We start from the raw sequence: 22758 nt of genomic DNA, 5'->3' as shown, positions 1-22758 counted from the left end.
ACTTGGAAAACCTTCAGGAAGGAAAATTTCCTCCAAAAATTTATTTGGCATCAATTAAATGTTGTTTTGATTTTTGATTTTTAAAACATAGCATTACATAATTTATTATTTTTTAACTGAAGTGAAAAGTTGTTTCAAAAACACTGAAACGTGGGAAACCTGCCCCAAACACCCAGCCCACGCCACCCAAATGTGGCCACTCAAGCTGGAAGCCCAACCATCCACCTTCCCCCAAGCAGGGTCAGAAAACTTCTCATGGCCAAAGTCATTCCATTTTAGACCTGAACTACCCCCAGCAGGGCCACATTCTTCCTTAGTGTGAGGTGGGATGAGAACAGGTTTAATTCACACACCATCAGCAGGTGCCTGCAGTGAGGTGAGATGGACACAAGCTGAGCCATATGTACAAGGCAAACGTGGACGAGGTGAGCCCAAACCCACCCACCCATCTTCTCATTTATCCTACCAGGAGGAACTCAGCACCTCATAAAAACTGCTGGCAGCAATATCATCATGCTGGTCACTGCAAAGCCCACAGGCAAAGTCCAGTGAGTGCTGTGGACACTGCACCACTGACTGCCACCATGAGCCATCTTGGTATGATGGTGGCCTTCCTCTTCCCTTGTTGGCATGGGATTTTATATCAGACATGCAGATCTCTTCCTTCAATGCAAAAATATTTACTTCAATCAGATTAGCCAGTAGGAACATTAGTATCTATTGTAGAAAAGTGTAAATCTGGGCAAATTATCAGTGAGCTAATGTCATTAGAGGGTGAGGAAGCTGGAAGACGAATGCAATTTCAGCCCTCCACTCCACCACCTCATGCTGGGACCACACATGCTCTGCTCTGGATTTGAAACCCATGTTTCACATTACACATGGGGATAACATAGCAAAACAGGACTTGGGATCTTCATTTTCAGTTTCCATTCGTGGAAGTTGAAGTCCTCAGCCTACCCTGTTGCACTGTGCTTTCTATATTGCCAAGAGGACTAATTATACACAAATACACAAAATAATCACCACTAGAAAGCTAGCAAGAACAATCTCCTGAACAGCTCTCAACATTTCTCTGTGTCAGCTTCATCCTGCAAAATTCTAGACACACATTTTATAAGTTCTTTACTTGCATTAATTTTTAGTGATGAAGGACTTAGTTGAACATACCTTAAATTCTCTTCAAGTGCAAACAAAGTATCCTTAAGGTCTAAAAACACTGTTTTACTACACTACTCTTGCATACACCTTTTCAACTAAAGGACTCTAATTAATAACTATTTCTGTGTTCTGCTGGGTCATTGCCATACCCCATTACAGAACAGCTCCCAAAAGGCTTCACTGTTGCAGCTCACAGTTGTAATCTCACAGTTTTCTACAGACTGCCTCTGACTGTTGTACCTCCACACACCATGGATATTACACTTGTATTTCAGCTGGGTACAGGAAAGAGGATGAAGCAAGAAGGCTGCTTCAGTACTTCTCAAACAGGCTTTCTCACTTGTCAGGCTGGGCAAGTGCATCAAAAGTAGACAAGTCTTGAATCTGCTTCGAAATGGAAACTTTAGACAAAAAGATACAGGCATGAGATGACACAGACTCAGTGTAACTCAGATGTGACTCCCACCTTAGCACACATTACACCCGAGTATCAACTTATTTGACCATCTCAATACATCCCAAGCTGATTTTTGCCTTGCTCTGATGCTGCAGAGTGGCAACAGTCCTTGCTACTACAAAATGACCACTGCTGGCAGAAGAAAATATATCAAGTTACAGCAACTGGAGACTAATTTGGCTGCAGAAGACTTTCTGCAAACAAAAGTGGTTCCCATAGCACAACCCTTGCAGAGCTCCCAATAATTTCTCTTATGCAGGTTTTCATTTCCCAGTGGTGGCTCTTCACTCACAGCTGTTAATTCCACAGATGCCTTCCAGTGACCATGCCTTTCCTCAGTGAAACCTGAGGGATTTCTTTAGCCTGTCATCACTCTTGCAGCTCCTGACATGGCAAGTGTGTGGAGGAGCTCTGTCATCTGCCATCCCTGGTCACAGGTGTACACCATGGTAGCTGCTGCCAGTCACCCTTGGACCAGCTGATGTATCAGGATGGGGCACAAGAGTCACCTCTCCTGCTCACCTAGATCAAGCTGTGTCCCAACCAACTCCGGTGGCCCAACCTTCCCAAACAGCCATGGCTGTGAGACAGGGGATATCAAGTGCAGGATGGGCCCTCATGCTCCAACAGCCTCCCCAGACTGACTGTCAGAAGGAACCTGAAATGAGGACAGGACTTTGTTGCCTGCTCCAAAGACCTCTCAGCAGCTGGTATCCACCCCATAATAATAAGTAAAAGAAATCAATCAGTATTTATACCAAGCAGCCAAACAGGAGAAGGTTTTCCACAGCTTTACTACATTCTCTACAAATTAAATAGACTCAGGTTGCCAGGCCCAGACATTTCCCTGCAGAAGAGCAGCAGAACTGCTGTCCATCTGTCCATCTGCCCAAGCCTCACTCAGTCCTCTGCAGCTGTGGTTTGATGCTGACAAAGCTGGGCCAAAGGAGGCCTAGAGCAGCAATGCAGATTATTTCCTGATTATTTCCGGTCTGGAAATGGGAACCTTTCTTTGCCTGGGATATTTGGGACAGAGCTATATGCACAAATTCATGGCACATGAACTGAACATTCCCACAAAGCAAAAGTCTTTATCAACACCCTGCTAAAACTGTCCATGTATCCCCACTAACAGATGTGGAGCCATGTGGATGGGAACAGACCTCAATCTTTCTCAGACACCTGAAAAAACAGTGCTCCCATAGTTCAGAAATCCCAAAAAAACAGACAGAATTCTCACACTCCACCAAAACATATTTTTTCCAAGATATGAGGATAATAAGCTGCATTGTAAGCTTTCTCTCAGCCCTATGTCCTTGAAACCATCCTCAATCTTCCTGCCTCTTCCTTTCCACAGCATCTCTCAGCCTCCTCCTAAGTGTCTCTTCTCTTGCCTGTATGGGCCTATATGTCTCCCATCAGTTGCTGCTTCATGGCTTTCCCTAAAAAAACCCTTTTCCCTGACAAAACATCACATAATTATCTTTTAACTAATATGGTGTGAGTATTGTCCAGCCCTGCCTAGCACTCAATACTCAGAGGCATGTGGCCTGGCTTTGTCTATTATAATTGCAAAGAATAAGATTTTTTGTCACCTGCAGTCTCCATCTCAGAACGCATGACTGCTCTGCACTGCTGTACTGCTAATGGAAAGCTCTGAGAGGAATCTTGAACATCCTTCCTTGCCAGATTTCTTTTTCTGGGAGTCTTTCCCAATACTGGAGTTTTACCATAAAAAAATTGCTATGCAGTATTACCAGCCTCAATAATCTTATCTTTCTTCAGCTCATCACCAGAGTGGCTTAAATATGACAACTTTTAGGAAACTATGGATGTTGGAATCTTCTTATATAACTTGGGTCATGTTTCCCAACTGTCTTCCAAAAACATAGGGACTAGAAATCTGCTTTTGCTTTCCTAATGAAAATTTAGATTTGCATTCACTAACCTGCATTTACTTAATAACCTGCTACTCTTCAGAATAAAACCAAAACATCACCTTCACAACTAACCTTTTTCTCTTCTTCTAAAATGACTATTTCAATCTCAGTGTATTTAAAGCAGCTAAAACTCAGTTTCCTTCTTCTCAGTTTTCTGGCTGTGCATCCTATTAAAATACATGAGGAAGATACAAACTGTGCTTGCAAAAACCCTCAGGTCAGCAGTGAGGTACAGTCGAACCCCAGTCACAGTCTGTCCCAGTGGAAGACTCAGACACACACAAACATCAGAGTATAAATGCAGTCAGCAACAGAGGATTTCCAAGCAGATCCTTTTATGGACTCTGAGAGGGGTGTTTGTTAGGCAGACACCCTGATATCGAGGTCAGTACTGTGCATATCCCAGCAGCCCAAAGAACATGACTGAAGAGGACCTGCTTTACATGTGCCCATTTTTCTATTCTTGGAAGCACTCTGCATTGCATTAGTAACATTTAGCTCACTGGCCTAGCCAGGAGACACTCCAAGCATCCAGACCTTCTTACGTGACAGGATCCAAAAAGCTATATTTGTTTGTAAGCTGTGAATTGATTGCAGCAATATGCTGAGTGCACAGCACAAAGTTTCACTGCTAGATATTTATCAGCAGAAGCACAGAGCATGTTTATGTATTGGAAAAGAACTCAAACCGAGTCCATCCTGGGGATTTAACTCTTCCTTGTAGCTAATAGCATATGGCAACGCTGCCAGGCTGTCTCTACGTGAAGAGAGCAGATCCCAGTCTCTAATTTCTACTGAGCAGCTTATCCCATCTGAACTCTTCCCGAGGATGACAAGATTTATACAGCAATGCCATTTCCTTAAGAGATCATCCCATTGCATTTGCAGCAGTATCTGCACACCTTTATGCCATTTGCTAATACAACAAAGCTAACAGGTCATGGAAAAGATCACTAGATTCTCTTCTGGTTTGTGCACATGTGTACCAAACAATCAGCTGTGCTGGCATCATTGCTGCTGGTGGGAGCCAGGAGAAGGCTCTCCAGCATTTGGAGCAACTGCTGGACATTGCAGGGCTGGTGGTAAGGCATGTGGAATAGTACCAAACTCTGCAATGCTAATGGAAGTGGATGGTTCTGCACTGCAGTTGCAGTTCATCTTCCAAGGAAGCTCTTGATGTGATAAAACAGAAGGATGAGCTGTACGCAGCAATGACCTTCACTGGGATTTCAGCTCACAAGATACTGCACAGCTTGGCCAGCAGGGCCAAGCCCTTCTGGAAGCATGCTGAAGATGCTTAGGATACAAAAGAAGCCACACACATCATCCAGCTGCTCAGGTTGGATGGTCACACACACATCAGTGCATGGCAAGGAAATCAGCAGCACTAAGGCCAGTCATTATGGGAGCCTACCATGCATTGGGAATGCATGCTTCCGTAGCATAGAAGCTCTTGCTTCTTTGTCACTTTGACAAATCTTTGTCATTTCAGTCCTTGGCAAAAAGCATGGTTGAGCTCTGCTCTTTCTGCTGTTAGTCAAACATGGCACTGATAACTAGTCAGCAGAACTCGTTCTGAGCTTCTCCCAGCCAAGAGAAGAATCTGGCTTCTCTAAAAACATGCATCTTTAGAGATTATCTCTGCAAGCAACACTTCACAATTTCAGATAAATATTTATCAAAAATAAGCTAAGTTGTGTTACCATGAACTCCCACTGCTTGGTTCTGGTGCTCAGAGGGAAAAAACCCTACCCCAAACAATCCAGTCTGCAGCTTAAACAAGACTGTGTGATGAATAAGCTGAGTAAAACCAAGCCACAAGCAGAATAACAATTAATAGCAAAGTATTCACCTCCACTCCACTATGTATATATGTGTGCATGTATATATGCATATATATATATATATATATATATATATATATCTGCATCTTCCAAACAGATCAGCACAGTACTCACTCTGAGTGGCATAAAGGCCCTCTGTTGCCTTATCCTCATGCCCATCGAAGTCTCGGCTGGCCAGCTGCCTATTGGCTGTCTCCAGTCGTTCTGCAAAAAACAGGAAATACTTCAAGTATAAATATATGTATATGAAATTGTAGGCCAACCAAGAAAATAAGATGCATGCCAGCAGAGAAGTATAAATAGACTCTCTGAAGGAGGATATTAAAATGGAGGCTGACACATACATAAAAGATGAGGCCTTTGACCTCTTCCATGAAGCTGTGTTATTCAGATTCACAGAAACTGGAAGAAAGTCTCTGCCATTCACAGCTGACATGCCCAGGCAATCATGTCTCACACTACTCAAAATGCACAAGGCATTTGCAATCTGAATTACCCAACTGTGTAAGGAGATGGCTGCTTTCCTGCAGTGAAGAGCTGCCCCTGGTGCAGCAAGACATCCTGGGGAACAGGAGCCCCCAGCCCAATGACACCACTCCTTGGGGATGCCCTGGGAAAGAAGGCATTTTCTGCAGCCAAGGACAGCTTCCCCTGGAAAGGTCCTGCCTTCAGAAACTTCCCCCCTTCAAAAAGACAATGTGTCCCACTTACACCATTGCAAAAAATATAAGTCAGCTTGAAAAAGGCAACTCACTGCAGGAGCAGTGAGTACCCAAGTACACCCCATAAGGAACCTGGATGGGTGATAGGAAATGGAGGATATGTTGGGTAACTTTCTCAAAAGGATACACCCTCAAATTTAAGTTTTTAAAAAAAGAGATAACCTTTGATACTGGCTACTGACCTGTGAAGGCATTGATCTTGGAGATTTATGGGTAACACAGCACTGTTCTACATTACAATTTGCTCTTTAGCTCTTTAGGAGTGGGCAGGTGTCTCAGTTTGAGACAACAGGATACTGTGACTGGTGGCCTCACTGTCAAATCCATATTTTCAAGTGTTAAACACAAAGGCACCATCTGGAGCCGATTCTTACACTTTGCCAGAAGGTATTTTTGCCACCAGGAGGGTGACAGCAGTTTTGTCTAATGCCAATGAGCAGGGCCTTATTTCTCATGATGTGTATCTACATATTGTGTGAAGCCACTCCTCTAAAGCCTGCTGCTCTGGAGCTTGTTAGTGAAACACCATGTCAACCAAAGGGGGAAAAAAACCACAAGCAACTGTAACGTACCACGGAGATCCCTGTTGAAGTCATGAAGTCTCCTAATTTCTCCTTCGAGTTTGTTTCTCATCGCTTTGTCCAGGGACTCCCTCTTAGTGGTGGTCTTCACCAAACCTTCATAAGCTTCTGAAATCCTCTGAATCTCAATCTCAAACTGAAAGGAGAGAGAGTTCCTGTTAAAGCCCTGCAGGAATGTGTCCTGTTCCAGTGTTTGCCCAGCACATTCCAATAACACAAGGGGTCAGGCAATGCTCATGTCCAGTGTCACGCCAGCCACCAACTCTGCAATGATTGATCTCCCGGTCAGACAATGGCATGAAGCCCCAGCAATGCTGGTGGCTCCTGCACTGGGGACCCCCATAAACACCCTGTGGGGCAGCTCACCATGTCACAACACCCCAGGACACCCCACCGGCAGCTCCCAAAAAAAGCCTGAGGTGGGCTACACTTGATGGAACTGCTTGGTTGCCTTTGGTCTATGACCAAGGTGACTGCTTTAATGCCACCCAAGAGCAGAAAAAACAAGAAATGGTGTACTTGTGTGGGCTGTATTCTCTCCTAGAAAGGGTGTAGGAGGCAACATTTATTGTTCAACAGATCCCTGATCCAGAACTTATCTCTGAGCTCTGAATGCCACTATTTTAGACTCAGCTCTGGCCTCCAGTCACTTTTAAACTACTCTGATCCATTCCTTTCCATCCTTGACTGAAGACTGCTTTATACAAGAGGAACTCTCTGTAACAAACAGAACTAATTGTTTTGGGTTTTTAATCTTCTTAACTTCACCTTCTTGAAATCTGGCAAACTGCAGGCAAGGTATGCAGAGGAATCCCTTAGTGGTGAACTTGCATTTTAAGACCTGAGCCCAAAAGACTGACAGAAGAACAGTCCTGAGTAGAGTTTTGCTGTTTAGCTCAATCCATCCAACTCTTTTAATAAGATAATATCATGTTAAGTGATACAGTTTTGGTTAAATTATTGCTGCAGAGATGATCAATGCTGATGTGGGAATCTGTTCCTGCATGCCTGGCCCTTGTGTTTATGGAGAAAGGCTTGATAATGTGCACAGGCTGGAAAACCAAAAGACACACATGGCCTCCCACTTACCTTTCTAAATCTGGTGCTTTTTTGGTCTTTTGAGTCATGGGTGGGACAGATTCATGATTTTTGAAGCCAGGGTGCAAGCTCACCGCCACTTGCCAAAGAGCTAGGTTCCTCTCAGTAAGCTTCAGGCATGATTTTCCAGCTGCAGCACTTGCAGAATGAAAGCTCCAGGGACACTGGAGCTGTCACCCCACTGGGTGTGTAGGAACCCACAGTGAGGCTCCAGCAGCCTGGACCTGCACCTCCTACAATGCTGGAGCCACTCTGTCAAGATACAGCCTGTGGGCAGGCAGCACCTCCAAACGACGCACCAAGAAAGCCTGGCAGAGCCATGAAGGGGAAACCTGATTACCTTCCCCAATTTCTGCTTCCAGCTTGTTCACAAGCACAAAAGCTGAAACAAGTGGGGAGATTCAGACTAGCCATGAGAAAGCCTTTCTTTACTGAGTGGGTGGTCAAACCCTGGAACAGTTTTCTCTAGAGAGGTGGTTGATGCCTCCAGCCTTTCAGTGCTTTAGAGGCATATGAACAATGCCCTGAGCAAGATGCTTTAATTTGGTTCTCTCTGAATTGTTCAGGGAGCTGGTGAGCCACTATCTGCAGGAGAAGATGCTTTCTCCAGACAGCTCCTACCACAGCAGAGCGGATTTGCCAGCACAAAAGTGGCTTTCCACAGCCTAACAGTCTGGCCCAATGCAGCTGGTTACCACAAGGACTCTGCTTGGCCCTCTATATGCTGGTATTTCCCAAAACACATCACCACACCGCCTACAGCCCTGGAGGCAAAAACTTCCTGTAGCAAGTGCTCCATCAGCACTGAACAAAATTAAAGGAGAGCAGAAGAACAGCCATAAATTGTGTTGGCGTTTCTCAACAGCTCTGGGATTTCCTTCTCCTTCTTCCATGGAGGAAAAAAAAACAATTCAGCCTTTTCTCTGCCTGGTAGTTCCTGGAGCCAACCCACTCAAACAACCCACACATGTGGCATGGGGAAGAGCCAGCCCAGCCTAGCAATTAAACTTCAGCAGGTAACACTACTCAGAAAAGGGAAAATCATCCAAAAAGCTCAAAATTAAATGCACACAATTCCTCTTCCAATTTTTTTAGGTAAAAAAAAAGGCAACTCATCAAACAGCAGAGAGACTCATCAGCACCTTGTACCTCTCTAGAAAAAAGTCTGTTCACACACAACTGAGAATGTGACAACCCTCAGAACTGAGCTGTTTGTACAAATGCCCAGGCTGACTTTCTCTAACTTCTTCCCCTATTCTGTAATGAATAAAAGTGATGGGAAGGTCATCCTACCTAGAATAAAATTGTTATCCACAAACAAGAAGTACTCATTCCTGACCTTTCCACTTGCAACAAGAGGGAAGAGTTTTCACATCCAAAGTACATAATTTAACTCAATCACATTTTCAGAGGTAATGTTTGTGGGAACTGAGGAAGACCTGCCCTGACCTTGTGTTCAAACACAGCAAAAGCAGCATGGGAGGGATAGCATGTGTTAGAGATTTGGTTTCCTGAAGAAAGAATGCACTTGAGTATGTGTTTCACTTTAATACTCCGCTTACATTCCCCCAAAGTCAATGGGACTCAAGTCCACACTTTATTGACTGAAGTAAGACTTCAGCCCATGCTTGAATACCTTTCTGTGGGTGCCTGATGCAATAGACTTGCAGGGCATCCAAGATAAAGAGAGAACCATTTCCGAGGGTGAAAGAAAGCAGAATATTTATAGGGCATTACACTTAAATACCTTTTACTGAACAATGCAGCTTTTGTAAAATTAATAGCTGGAATATTTCTTTTTGCCCACAAAGGCCACAGGAAGTCAGTAATAAAGTTATTGCAGATTTCTTCATGAATAGTTAGCGTTGCTGCGAAATTTTTTTAACTAAGTTTAGGAAATTCTGGGAATAAACTCAACTCATCTTGTTGCAGAGGAGGCAGAAAGGACAGCAGCCACAAAACACTTGGTCTTTTTCCTAATCTGTTTTTTTTTCCTAATCTGTTGGAACAGATTGTCACAAATTTCTCCCAAAGCTAAGGAGAAGCTTCTCCCTAAGCTGGGACATGGTCTCTGAGAGCTGCTTCTTCTGCTCTGAAGGGTGTCTCCCTGATCCACACAGCATACAAAAAAAATTGAGCTCCTATATAGACTCCTAAATTCAGAGAGAAAAGACCTGCAGTCTAAGCTCATTTGTGTATAAGTGGTAGGAAGACATAAATGAAATAGTAGTACAGGGTCCTAAGTAAGTTATTTGGTCTGAGCTCTTAGGACCCAAAGCCAGCAGATCTGGGGAGCATCTCTGATTTGCCTTCAGTGAGCCTCAGTTTTAAGCAACTTCTACTTCATTAGAAACAACTCTTCATCTTCTCACCCCAGGCAGTGTGCAAGACATCACCCTTCTCCGCTGGAAAAACCTGCATTTTTCATAGAAAAGAGCATGCAGGATCTCTTAGAAAAATGGGTTTCAAGCAAAATCTTTATCACATGGCTCTTTCAGATAAGGGGACAGTGCTTTTAGAACCAACATGTTCAAATGGATGTCTAACATCAGTTCTTAGAAACTCAAGGAGCAGTAACTGAAAGCATTTAAGACAACCCAGTTCATGAATTTCATAACAATGGACAACCCCACTGGTGGCTGTCACACTTCCAAAGAGTGTGGAGCACCACATGAGCTTATTGTGGTGGACGAGACTGCCTGGGACAAATAAGAACGTGCTCTTCATATGGTTCTCACCTGCATCTCTAACCCCTGTGCAGATGGTGCAGGACCCTGCTGCACCAGGAACATACTGCCCATGGGAGACTTCCAGGGAAAGCTCCAGTGAGGCCAGCATGGAAGATGGAAGGGGAAAATACCTATTTGAGAGATATCTGATGGACTGCTCTGTTTCATCCTAAAGGCAGTAGAGCCCACAAGGCTCTACTGTGAAACCACCATGGAGAGGCAGTGGTTAGAAGTGGCCACTGGTGCATCCCCACTGCAGTGACGCAACTATGAAAAACAGCTGCCCAAAGACAGACGCACCAAGATGGTTATCCTGGCCAGGGATAACCATCCCAATCTCTACACCTACCTTCTGCAGCTTGTCTGCCTTCTCGTAGTGGCCCTCCAGCTCCTGCCGCAGCACGTGGTTCTCCTCGGAGAGCATCTCCACCATCTGCTGCGCCCGCTCCACGATGGCAAAGGCGTCGGGTGTCAGCTGCTGGCCCGGCAGCGTTGGGGTCTGGGCAGCCACGGGGGCCGGCAGTGGGGGCAAGGAGCCTGGGAGCAGAGGGCCAGCAGTGGCCTGCGAGGACATGGGGCTGTGCTGCTGGGCTGGCGGCGGCGGGAAGGGCGGCTGGCATTGTCGGCTGTGGGAAAGCACACATGGGGGAAGCGTTAGAGCCGCACGCCCTCGAAATGCGTACGGGGGCTTTCACCTAGTGACTGCCTGGTTCATTAATAGTGTTCTAACTGGACAGTCACGACTCCTAAATGCCAACAATTGCAGCAGACACTGGGTAAATTGTCTCCTTGCCTGCTCTTGACAGTGGCGTACATGTCTGCTATGAGTGCATAAAGGAAGCACTGACTCAAAACCAGCGTTTTTGCCTAGGTGTGCAGCTAATACTTCAGCAGCCACCAGCCTTTCCTGCCTCCCCTTCCCACAAACACTATGGCTGAGAAGCATAAGCTGGCAGGCTTGAAGAAAACACAAGGGATGTATTACTCACCCTTCGAACACCACTCCCTGCCCAGAGCAAGACCAGTGGATCAGCTGAGTTGGGAGGCAAGAGGAAGTGATGTGAGCAAAGCAGCAGCCCTGAGTGGCTCTAGCAAGCAGAAGAGGAAGTGCTGCTGCAGAACTGCTGGAGGCACAGCCCCATTCAATCACAGTGAGCCATGAAAGCCATCCTCCAGTGGCAGACCTCATTGTGTCACTCCCCGATTAAGGGCATCTATCACTCACCGGACTCGTATCACGGAAGAATAAGCAGTGAGCTGGTAGTGGATCTGCTTGTGAGCTAGGCTTGCTGTCAGCAGGCAGCTTTTTAATACACTCAAATCATAATTTGCAGTGGCTGGAAGATAATCCAGGAGGATGTCTCAGCAGTGAGGGTAAGGCTGGAGCTGACAGCCAGCTGGGATCAGAGTCCCTCACCCGACCCATCTCCATCCCTCCCTCCACTGCACAGGCAGCCCTCAAAGCCTCAGCCAGGGGAAGCAGTCCCAGGCAAAATCTCACTGTGCACAGGCTGAGCCACTTCTCAGCCCTGATGCCAAAGTTCTGAAATTTCTACACTGATCTTGCTAAAGAGATTCAACCCACACCATGTGGTACCTCAGGGTCAGGGCCCAGTCTGGCTGGAAAATAAGTTTGCTGCTGGACCCCACCTGAAGTCTGCAATCAAGCACCTTCTGGATTTGTATTTTAATGTAACCACAAGCTATTAGGCTTGCTGTGGATACCATTACCTTTATTTCTTTACCCTACACACAGCACAAGACATAATGAATGCACATATTTACCCCACTGGGCCTCAAAGAACCATGAATGCTTTTTCTTAGACAGACAATTTTGTGCTATATAAATACACAGTAATTATGGTTACTGTTGTCTTTAGCACCTACACAGCTTCTCAAAATAGGACTTTCAAAAGCCTTCAGTGTTGGCCTAATTCTACTGACAATAACCCACCACTTTGTTTGACTGCAGCAGAACAAAGCTGAAAAGTGAAGGTAATTTTAAAATCCTGCCCTAGAAAATGAACAGCACTGCTCTAACAAACTTGTCCCTGCCAAGCCACACGACAGCAAAGAAAGCCAGCAATTCAGCCTTAATCTTCTGTCCAAACTAGAGTGAAAGCAAATCTCCAGGCTCCCAACACAGCACACACTCAGTCCCACACTCTTATCCCAGCTTTGTTCAATGCATCCACTCTGGCACAGAAAGGTACTGAAATGGAGGAAAAACCGAACACAAGTACTCTGCTAACTTGGTCAGAAGTACAGACCAGTGTTCCTGGGAAGAAGATCCCAGCAGAGCTTCATGCAGCCAGCAGTGAGGAAAGCTGTGCTGAGGTCAGTCTGACACTGAGATGGCTTTGACCTGCCTACCATAGACATGCTCTAAGGCTGTGTCTCTCCTGGAAATTAAACATCCACGGGTGCGGCTCACGAGCACAGGAGAGGGGCCATTCCCCCTGGCAGCTCCCAGGGCCAGAAGGGTTTGCTCTCAGTCCCAGGCATATTAGTTCTCTGGCAGAGGTGCAGGCTAATAACTAAGGAGCTAAATGTCTACTGAAAGAGGATAAAAGACAGGAAGCCAGGGAGGTGCTGTATGACACTTCACAACAAAACACACAGGAATGAATAGAATCACAGAATGGCTTGGGTGGGAAATGATCTTTAAAAATCATCTAGTCCAACCACCCTGCCACAGGCTCAGACACCTTCCACTATATGAGACTTCTCGGGGCTCCAAACAACCTGGCCTTGAACACTTCCCGTGACAGAGCATCCAGAACTTCTCTGGGCAACCTCTTGCAGTGCCTCACCACCCTCAGCATAAAAACTTTCTTCCTTATGTCTAATCTAAATCTACCCTCTTCCAGTTCAAAGCTATCTCCTTTTATCCCGTCTCTAAAGGCCTTGGTAGAACTGTCCTGCTCCAGCTTTCTTTAAGTTCCCATTAAGTTTTAGAAGGCTACAGTAAGATCTCTCTGGAGCCTTCTCTTCTCCAGGCTGAACAACTCCAACTCTCAGTCTGTCTTCACAGAAGAGGTGCTCCAGCCCTCTGATCATGGGCATAGATCTCACCATCCCCACCATCACATAGTTCTCACCATCCCCACAATCCCCCTTTCCTTCTGGTGCTCCAGTGTGCAAACCTGGCAAGGGACCTGATGCCCATCATGGGACTTGAATATTCTTTTGCTCAAAAATCTAAACAATAAATAACATCATGAGTGAGGGATGTCACACAGTGCAAAAGATGCTCCACAAGTGAATGTGAACTCAAGACAAGCACGCCACACCTCCTCAATGCTGCTGACAGCCAGTCCGTGCTCACACATATTACCACAGCAGTTAATTCAGTTAAGTGTGAGCTTGTTTGTCTTTACCAAAAGAAAAGACACCACTGGTTTTGTGAAAGTAAAAGCCCAACTGTCTGGATACAGTTACACTCCTACAAATACACTTAGTAGAAAGCAGAAATTTTGGAAGATTTGCTGCAGATACAGATTTTCTCACTTCTTTATGGGAATAGGGTAGAGCAATGGAATTAAATTGATCTCTGAATCTAAACCAGTGGAGATACAGCAATCTTTCTTTTTCATGATGAAGCACAGCAATCTTTGTCCATAGATACACCCTTTAGACCCTTGCATGAACTTTTGACACAGTACTTTTGGGAAATCTCAGCCTTTCCTCAATTTCATCTTTTCTTGTCACTTTAGTCTGTCTAGCTTTACACTACAGAGGAAGGAAAGACCACAGAGATCTCTATTTTCTTGAACTGCAAATTATTTTCTGAGCTCCTAAAGATTTATATCCTATAGCAGCTGCCAGCCACCAGAGTCTCAGCAGCCATGGTCACAGGAGAGATTCTCCAGCGTTTTCCAGCTCAGAAACTGAACAGGTACAACTGACTTTATATCTCTTGAAGCACAGCTATTCAATAAAATTAATGTTTCTAACTTTCTTTTTACTTGTTTAATCTGTCCCAATTTAGTTCTGACTTAGCCAACTGCAAAATCTCTGCAAAATCTCTATTTTATTACATACGTAATAAAATAAACACAGCAATTCACATTAACAAATCAGCATTTGCAAAAATAGGAATGTTATAACAGCAGCTTAGCTACTATCCAAATTCTCATGTAAAGCTCCAAAGAAACGCAGCAATCAGGATTATCCTGAGGTCCTTTGGGCTTAGTTAAGAATGACATTCTCACAATGCTTTTACTGTATTCTAAATGTTGCTCTTACTCTGCATTAGAGCAGGTTAAAATCTTTCAGCCAAACATTCTAGTCAACAATCATCCTTCTTAAAAGCATGCAACAGTGGAACATTATGAGTTTTGGCTATCGCTGCAATATTTCAGCTACGTTTCTATTGAAAACATATTTTTTGTTGGCATTATTGTAGATATAGGGCCCCCATAAGCTTCTGCAATGTATTGTAAAGAAGGGAAAAGAGAAGAAAAAATTAAGGAAAACAGCTTTTTGAATAAAAAGCACCAGCAGGCCATGAGGCTTTCAAGGGCTACTGTGCTGAGGTCACCAAGCACTCTCTTTCTTTTCAGAGATATAGCATGCATAATATCTTACTACCTATAGCTTGCAATACAATGTCTTCAGCAAAATACTTGACAATGGACCTCACTTTCATAAGAAACTCCTCAAGATGTTGGGGCTGCCCAAGCCCCCAAATTTAGGCATGGTTCTTAATAGTCCTCTGATACTGGACCACCTGGGAGCAAGAATTACCAAGACAGAGAAATTTGGGGAGAATTTGTAACTTTATGTAGAAATAAAAAACCTGGAAAGGAAAATTAATGATAAAGTCCACTTGCTGTTGATGACCAGGAAATCATAAATACAACAGAGTTGTTGTTGGATAAAGCAGTGCAGTATTAGTAAATGAAAATGCCTGTAAATGTTCTGGAAAGGAAATTCCATCTCAGCCTTGCTACAGGTACAGTGAAGCTGTCCTCTCTTCAGGGATGGAAAGGGGCCAGTAGAGGAAGGACTTTGTTTCCAACACACCCTGGCATTTACATTCATAATTAAAATGCCCTCCTCTAACCTATTTAGCTCATCTTTCTCTGAATGATCTGCCTTCCTTTGCCTCTAGGGCAGACTGACCTATTTCATCTTTCAAAGACTCTCCCAAGGAACTTTATCTCACAACTTCATGCATCTTCTGTGGATGCTCTGGATGAGTCAGCGATGAGAATAAGGCATTTCCGGGGTGCAGTTCTTTGAAGTTGCCTTAGGCTTCTACCTTACAATGAGAGTAAAAAAGTGTGTCAAATGTGCTTATTCCTGCCCATTGACTGGGAGCCTTCAGTCAGGATACACCTCAGACCAGGTGTCTACTTGACTTCATTATGATTTCTGCAGTCATGAAGTAGACTTCAAACACTATTCTGTCTCACTGGGAATAACATGGAAGAAACAGTATTATGACCATGCAAGAAGAAAACAGGATCATGGCAAAGTCAGGAAGCCCAGTCTGATGGTCATGGTGCAAGGAAACACAATTATAGATCCATCACTAAATGGTGATACAGAAAGAAATGGGAGAACATTTGCCAAAGCCCAGACATGGCCCTCATAGATGGAATCAGCAATAGTTGCAGCAATAGTTGCAGTGTTTGTTTCAAAAAACACTCTGTGGACTTGGACTCACATCTCTTGAATTCACTGTTTTGTTGGTGACATTTGTTAGTTCTGGAAAGACTTGGCCCAGCTTCTTTGGCACGATTGTGTGAAGATTCTCAGGGCAAAATGATAATCTAAAAAGACATATGCTGTATCAAACATACCCTTGATAGTAGAGAGGGACAGGATATTGTATTTCCTCACAGAGATCCACACTCAGAACAGATCCACACTCAGAACAGATTCTCAGCATAAAGAAAAGGTACCTTCCTGAACCTCTGCACTTCTAGAGGAACCAGCTGGGATAATAATAGAGAAAGGTAGGGAGAAATGACAGGGCATCATCCAAGCTGTGGAAACAGCCTAATTTCACTTTCATTTATTTTAATGTAAGGCATATTAGACCAGAAGGAAAGGATACAAAGCAAAGCTCTTCTGCAGGACTGTCAGATGGAAGTGTAACCTCCAACCCACGCTCATGCTTGGGCTATCCTTGCCAGAGAAAAGCCAGGACAAGTCAGTTTGGGTGTAACATCCTTCAGCTTATCCACAGTGCCAGCAAACCCGCCTGTCTGGGCTGTCTCAGGGAAGAAAACGAGCTCCTTGTGTCGTGACAGCAGCCACAGACATGGCTGAATCGGTAACTATCAACAGGTTGTCTGAAAACAGCAGTAATATGTGTGAGGGAATAAATACGCAAATACTGGAAAAGCAGCAGACTATTTCGGCAGTTAATGATAGACTTCTACATCCTGGCAGGGTGGAATTTTATGAGGCACATAAAAAATGGGATGTATTTAAAAACAGCCCAGATTTATTCTTTTCATTGATTCTGCATGCTGATTTTGAAAATGCATGGATTAAATCAGAATGAAAATGATTGTCTTCTGCACGTACCACAAATTAATTCCCCTCAGTAAGAAGCAGAGTTTCCAGTTCAAGGCTTCATTTGCATTATACACACTTTTTATTAATAGTGCAGATAAAGAAATCATTCTGAATAAAAGACACCAGGATCTGACAAGAGCCAGTGGGATCAATGAAGTGGATTCATTGCACCGAGTGATCTGGATCACAGCTTAAGCACGACATGGAGATACAATATTGACTTGAGCTGGTCCAAGTTCATCCATCCAGGAATAAATACAGCAAGCTAAAGTGAAAGGGTGGAAAATACTATCCTGGGCTGTGACAACTCTCACATGCCTGACTGGGTAACAAGCTGTATGGGGAGATCCCAGGGTGCCAACTGCCAGTGTTAATGAGCTATGTAAACAAGGAACACGAGTCAAATCAGAGGTGTTACTACACCTGATTAGCCTCTGGTCCAGCTGGTACTGAACCAGTGTTCAGGTTGGCTTTCCACAGTGAAAAAAAGGAATTTTGACAATAGTGAAATAAGTACAGGGCTCCGGGCTCCATCTGTTAAATGTATTAAAGAACTGATAGCACAGGTCTCTTCACTGTATTTGACAAAGATTTTGCAAAATCCCTGGAAACTAGAAAACACAGGCTGAAACTAAAATGGAGATCTTTGCCAGTGATGGCAATTAGCTAGAGGAACAAGGCTATAAAATCCGTGATGGATTCTCCAGATGGAATTGTTATACTCACCAGGACTGAATGTTTCACAAACTGGAATTAATTCATGGCATCGTGCAAAAAACTGAATTAGGTTAGTTCCAAGCCCTTTTACCTAACAAGCTGTGACTTTCTGAACCTACACCTAAGGAAAGTTAGCAAAGACACCATTCAATAATGGCTGCACATCTAGGAAAGGAAACGTTTTCTAAAGATTATTATACTTGGCTAACTTAAAGCATTCAGAAGTTGTGAGTCAGGGCCCCAAGCATCAAGCAACTGGCTTAAAAATACTGACATTTTAAAAGACAAAAATACTGGTTCATTTTTATTTGCCTTCCAGTTGTTTTGTCCTTTAAGCTTCAAGGTTCAAATTCTGGTCTGCAACTGTGATGTCCATAAAACAGAAGTCACTAATCTAATTTATAAAAATGCTGAGACTACAACATCATATGACTCTAGGATTTCTTCAGTACAACACCAATTAATAATCTTGAAATTTACAATAAATTTCAAGATTTCACCCCAATGATTATAAAGGCAATGTCTCCTTTAAAACCAGTTCTGTGCAAAACAAAAAGTCAAACCAAAAAAGGAAATTAAGCAGCAGCTATAGTTATTCCATTTTCCTTCAACAGCTCCTGGCCAGCATTAGTCCATTTCCAGCCAAATTTCCCTTGTCAAAGGACAGTGGGGAAGTGGGGGTTCAGTGACCCTTTAAGTCTTTTCCATCCCTGGTACCTGTGAGTGCTTTTTCTGATCGATGCTCTCTGTGTTTCTCCTCTTTTGTGGAACACAGAAGACTCTCGCATGGTCCCTGTCCAGAGGATGAACCTGCACTGATGGATGGGCTGGGGAACTGATATGACCAAGACAGAGCGAAGGAGATGCTGGGGTACATGAGATCCCCATCTGACCATGAGCAAAGTTCTGTTTCCATCAGCTTCTTTCCAAGACACTCCTGATAAGACGAAAGCTGAAATTCCTTACCTCACTTGTTTCTCTAACAGAAAAACCAGCCTCTCCAAACCCTACCCCTACTGTTAGTTAACCTTATGAAACCAGGCAGTCCCCTATCTCAACTTCTTTTGTCACAGTCCAACATGCCAGCCAGATGCCTGGCAGTGAGCATCCCCAGAGCCCAGGTAAGGGGAGAAGCAGTGATCAAGTGCAGGGTTCACAGGAAGGTTTATGCTTGGGAACAACCCAGGAGTGCAACACAGTGCTCCCCCTGCACCCAACTCCTCCAGCAGGGCTCAGACAGTGACTGCTGCCCAGGCAAATCCTCCAGTAAAGACAGGGCTGACTGACATTCCTGAACAGGTAACCTGTCTTTATCCTCTCCAAAGACTGAAATACTTGGCATAGAGACCACTTTATGAAATTGCATTTTAAGCAGCGCAGACATGGGCAAGCCCATCCTGTCATGCAGCCCAAGATGCATGCAAGGATGCACTGGAGCACAGCTGCTGAGATAGAGAAATGACAAGTGATGAATAACCACATAGGAACTAAAGTCACCTCCAAAATGCTTTTGTCAACCAAATCTTCCTGGGTGACAGGACCATACAGGACCTGGGACCAGTTATAAACTGGGATAAGCACAGAATAAACCAAGTGAGTTTATTTCCTGGTTTTTAGTGAGAGCTGTTCATAATAATTGAGAAAAGGTAATGAATATTTCAGTGTGCCGAAGGAAAGTGAAAAGTTGACATCCTTGTGTTAAAAAATACAGAGAAGCCTGAGATGAGGATGAAGACCACCACTTTGCTGAGACCCAGAGGCTCACTGTCTGACATCTGAAAACAGTCAGATGTTCCCCCATTCACTGACAGAAAACCTCCCCAAAATCCAAGCAGCATATGAAGGAAGCCAAGAAGGACCTGCAAATGACCACCTGTACATAAGGATCCAGAACTGCCTTAAATAAAGCTCAAGAAACACCACACACCTTAGAGCAAACCCTGATTTGGTGAAACAAGCCCAGCCATGCCAACCCCCTAACCTACATCTGTACAAGTTTGCTGGCATAGCCAGGGATAGCAGACTGACAAGTATTAAGGCCCTTGCTGAGTTGCAAGAAAGATACCACTGAAGATTTTTTTAGTAAGTGTGCAAAACTTGGCTCTGCTCTGCTCTGTCACGCTGCCAGTCCTCTGCTGCACAGCATATCCCTTCCCCTGGTGCCCCAGGACCTGACAAGAGGGAGATTTCTCCAGCACCATGCAAAGAAAGCACACAGGGGTAGTAGATATCCTCTCTGCAGTGCGATTTGGGGGTAAATGATGCTGCCTTACCAGGAGCGAGCAGTGACCACCATCACGAGCCAGTGGATTTCTCCCCACAGCTGCTGGGGTGATCCAGCCTTTGCTGAGGACTGGTATGGAAATCTGCACTGGATCAAGGAGGTTTCTCAGCATTAACCTTGCTGATCAGGCAACTGGGAAAAGCTTTGGAAGTGGCCCCCAAGGGTTTTCTACTTGACTCCACTGATGTTCCCAGTTAGCTGAAGCAGTGCATGCAGCATCCAGCTCCACTCACTTGCACAGACTCAGAACACTCTGTGGCTATTGAACCAGCATTTTCCAAGAGTGATAAAAATACCCAAACCAGCTCCTTTTCTGTGGGGATCAATCTGCTTGGTGCTGGAGATGCTTGTTAGCATCACAAACAACTGCAGGAAAGTATGGCCCCAGTTGCCCTCACATCTCCATAGGTCTTTCTCTGCGTAAACAGGCATTTTTGCTGAGGTCTTAAAAATACCATCTTGCTCTGAAAAAATTGCATAAATTCTGCACAATGGCCATACATGTAGCTGTAGAAGGACTCAGCGCAGGCCTGCCACTTGTCACAGCCACCTCGCCTCTGCCACTGAAACTACACTTTGAGTTTCTACCTGTCTTAACACAAAACCCATCTTTGCTGCAAACATGGAAAAGCAGAGCATTCCCTCCTGCATTTCATGCCTTACACATTTTGGACAGAAAGAGCCAGGTCAGTTGCACCACCTTTTCTTTGTGCCTGTGCTATGGTAAAATAACTGTGCAACTTAAAGTGACGCCAACAAAACCTCTGGGGATTCTGAGATCAGTAAAGACCCAATGAGGCAGCTTGCAAAATGGAAACTGCTCACATTCACACCAAACAACGTCAGACTTCCAAACCCAACAAAATAACTGCCTGAGAGGTCAAAGAGACAGGGATGACACAGACAAACACTTGCATTGAGGTACAACATGGAAAAAGAGCCCTTAACACACAACCTCATCTCTGAAGGTAGGACCTGCACCACTCGCAGGGCTCAGCGCACAGCCAGCAAACACTGGATTATTTTTAATGCGCTTGGAATAAACTTGTGCTCACAGGGAGGCTGGCATGAGGGGCCCAGTACCGTGAAAGCCCCACGTGAGTTCTGTGGGGAGATGTAAGTAGCACATAGTGGAATATAAGCTCTATAGAGTCCTCTGGGAGATGCAGATGCCTCCACCAGCCGGGCCTGCCATCCCGGCCACAGGACGTTATGTCCCCACTGCAGGGTGCGATGTCCCCACCGTGTGCCTGGGGCCACAGCTCACTCTGGCCGTGTCTACACGAGGCCCAAGCCCCCCTGACACCCGGGCAGGACCTGGTGACCCCGCAGATCCCCCCAATGGCCATTACCTGCTGAGCCCATACTCTGGCGGCGGCTGGTAGCGCACGAGGGCCAGCTCTGCCCGGGCGGGCTGGGGGGCGGCGTAGGCAGCCTTGAGGACATCTTGTGACGATTGCTCGCCGTAGAAGAGCCCGTGCTCCTGCGCCTTGCTGCCTGGAGCTGCTGCCTTGCCTTTGTAGGGGTACTCGGGAGGCGGGCCCCGTGGGTCCGCGGCCTTGCTGGGTTGTGGGGCTGCCTTGAAACCCTTCCCACCTCCTGGGGCTGGGGGGTGCTGCTTGGCCCCGTTCCTCTCCAGCGAGAGCTGCATGATCCTCTCGCTCAGCGACCGGACGTGGCCCTGCTTCAGCTCCTTCAGCGCCTCATCCTTATGCGCCTGCCCGCTGTTGGCCCGGTTCACCGTAGGCCTCCCCTCCGTCCTGGACTTTTGGCTGGAGGAGCCATAAAAACCCGGTGTGGCGGCAGTGGCTGGTGGTGCGGGCTGGCCACGGAAAAACTGGGACTGAGCCTTGGCCTCCTCGTAGGTGGGGAGCTCCTCGGTGCTGTGCGGGGGCTGCGGGGCCCGAGGCTGCTTCTCCATGGCAGCACCGTCCCCCTGGTGCTCCTGCCCCTGTGGTTCCTGCCGCCCTGACGGCTGGACCATTGGCAGGTCTTCGGGAGCAAGGTTTTCTGCGGAAGAGAGAGTGCTGGCAGTGCTGTTGGAGGGGCCGGCGCTGCCCGTCGCCTGGTGCTGGATGGCCAGCAGGTTCATGTTCTCGCTGGGGTTGCCATACCTCAGCCGCTCCTGGATCAGGCGCTGCAGGACGGTGCCGGCTGCCACCTCCTCCGCCCCTCGCATCTCCGCCTCTGGCACACGGCGGAAGCTGGGCGGGCGCAGGGTGCAGAGGGTCTCCTCGGCTGGCCAGGGAGAGAAAGGCACCCATTAGCTCAGCTGTCCAGGAGCTCGAATTCCCCCTGCTGTTTCTTCCCTTCCTACATCCCACAACGGTGACCCCGTGCCCAGGATGCACGCCCATGGGCAGTGTTCTGCCAGGATTCCCCTGGCAGTACAGGGGACGTGGCTGGAAGCCAACGAAGGAGGTAGAACACTGCTCCCTGCTCATCCTCCACCCCTACACCCTAATTCTGTCTGGCAGTGACCCCTAGGAACACATTCCAGTCCCCTCCCTGGCCTTCCCCTCCATAATATTCCATGCATCCAGTGCCCACAGCTCTGAATCTGCCTCTAAGTCAAAAAGGGACATTCCATGTCACAGGGAAATTTGGTATTTTCTAACATGGTTAGGTTAGGATAGGATAGGATAGGATCCTACAATGGCTATCTCATCCCACTGCTTGGCCAATTCAGAG

At 45.8% G+C, this 22758-nt stretch overlaps 1 protein-coding gene across 1 annotated transcript in view; it reads right to left on the bottom strand.

Moving 5' to 3' along the window:
* AMOTL1 (angiomotin like 1) overlaps nucleotides 1-22758 on the bottom strand; it is a 54133-nt gene that overhangs the window by 18205 nt on the left and 13170 nt on the right. The window contains exons 3-6 of the mRNA XM_066544714.1: nucleotides 21420-22305; nucleotides 10882-11158; nucleotides 6697-6841; nucleotides 5517-5606 (exon numbers count right to left, since the gene is read on the bottom strand). Coding sequence (XP_066400811.1) covers nucleotides 5517-5606; nucleotides 6697-6841; nucleotides 10882-11158; nucleotides 21420-22305 — 1398 coding nt within the window. The remainder of the gene's footprint in view (nucleotides 1-5516; nucleotides 5607-6696; nucleotides 6842-10881; nucleotides 11159-21419; nucleotides 22306-22758) is intronic.

Source organism: Molothrus aeneus, chromosome 2 (assembly GCF_037042795.1).
Source record: "Molothrus aeneus isolate 106 chromosome 2, BPBGC_Maene_1.0, whole genome shotgun sequence".
Classification (NCBI taxonomy): domain Eukaryota; kingdom Metazoa; phylum Chordata; class Aves; order Passeriformes; family Icteridae; genus Molothrus; species Molothrus aeneus.
The sequence above is the reverse complement of the archived record's forward strand: the minus strand, read 5'-3'. Positions and strand labels throughout refer to the sequence as shown.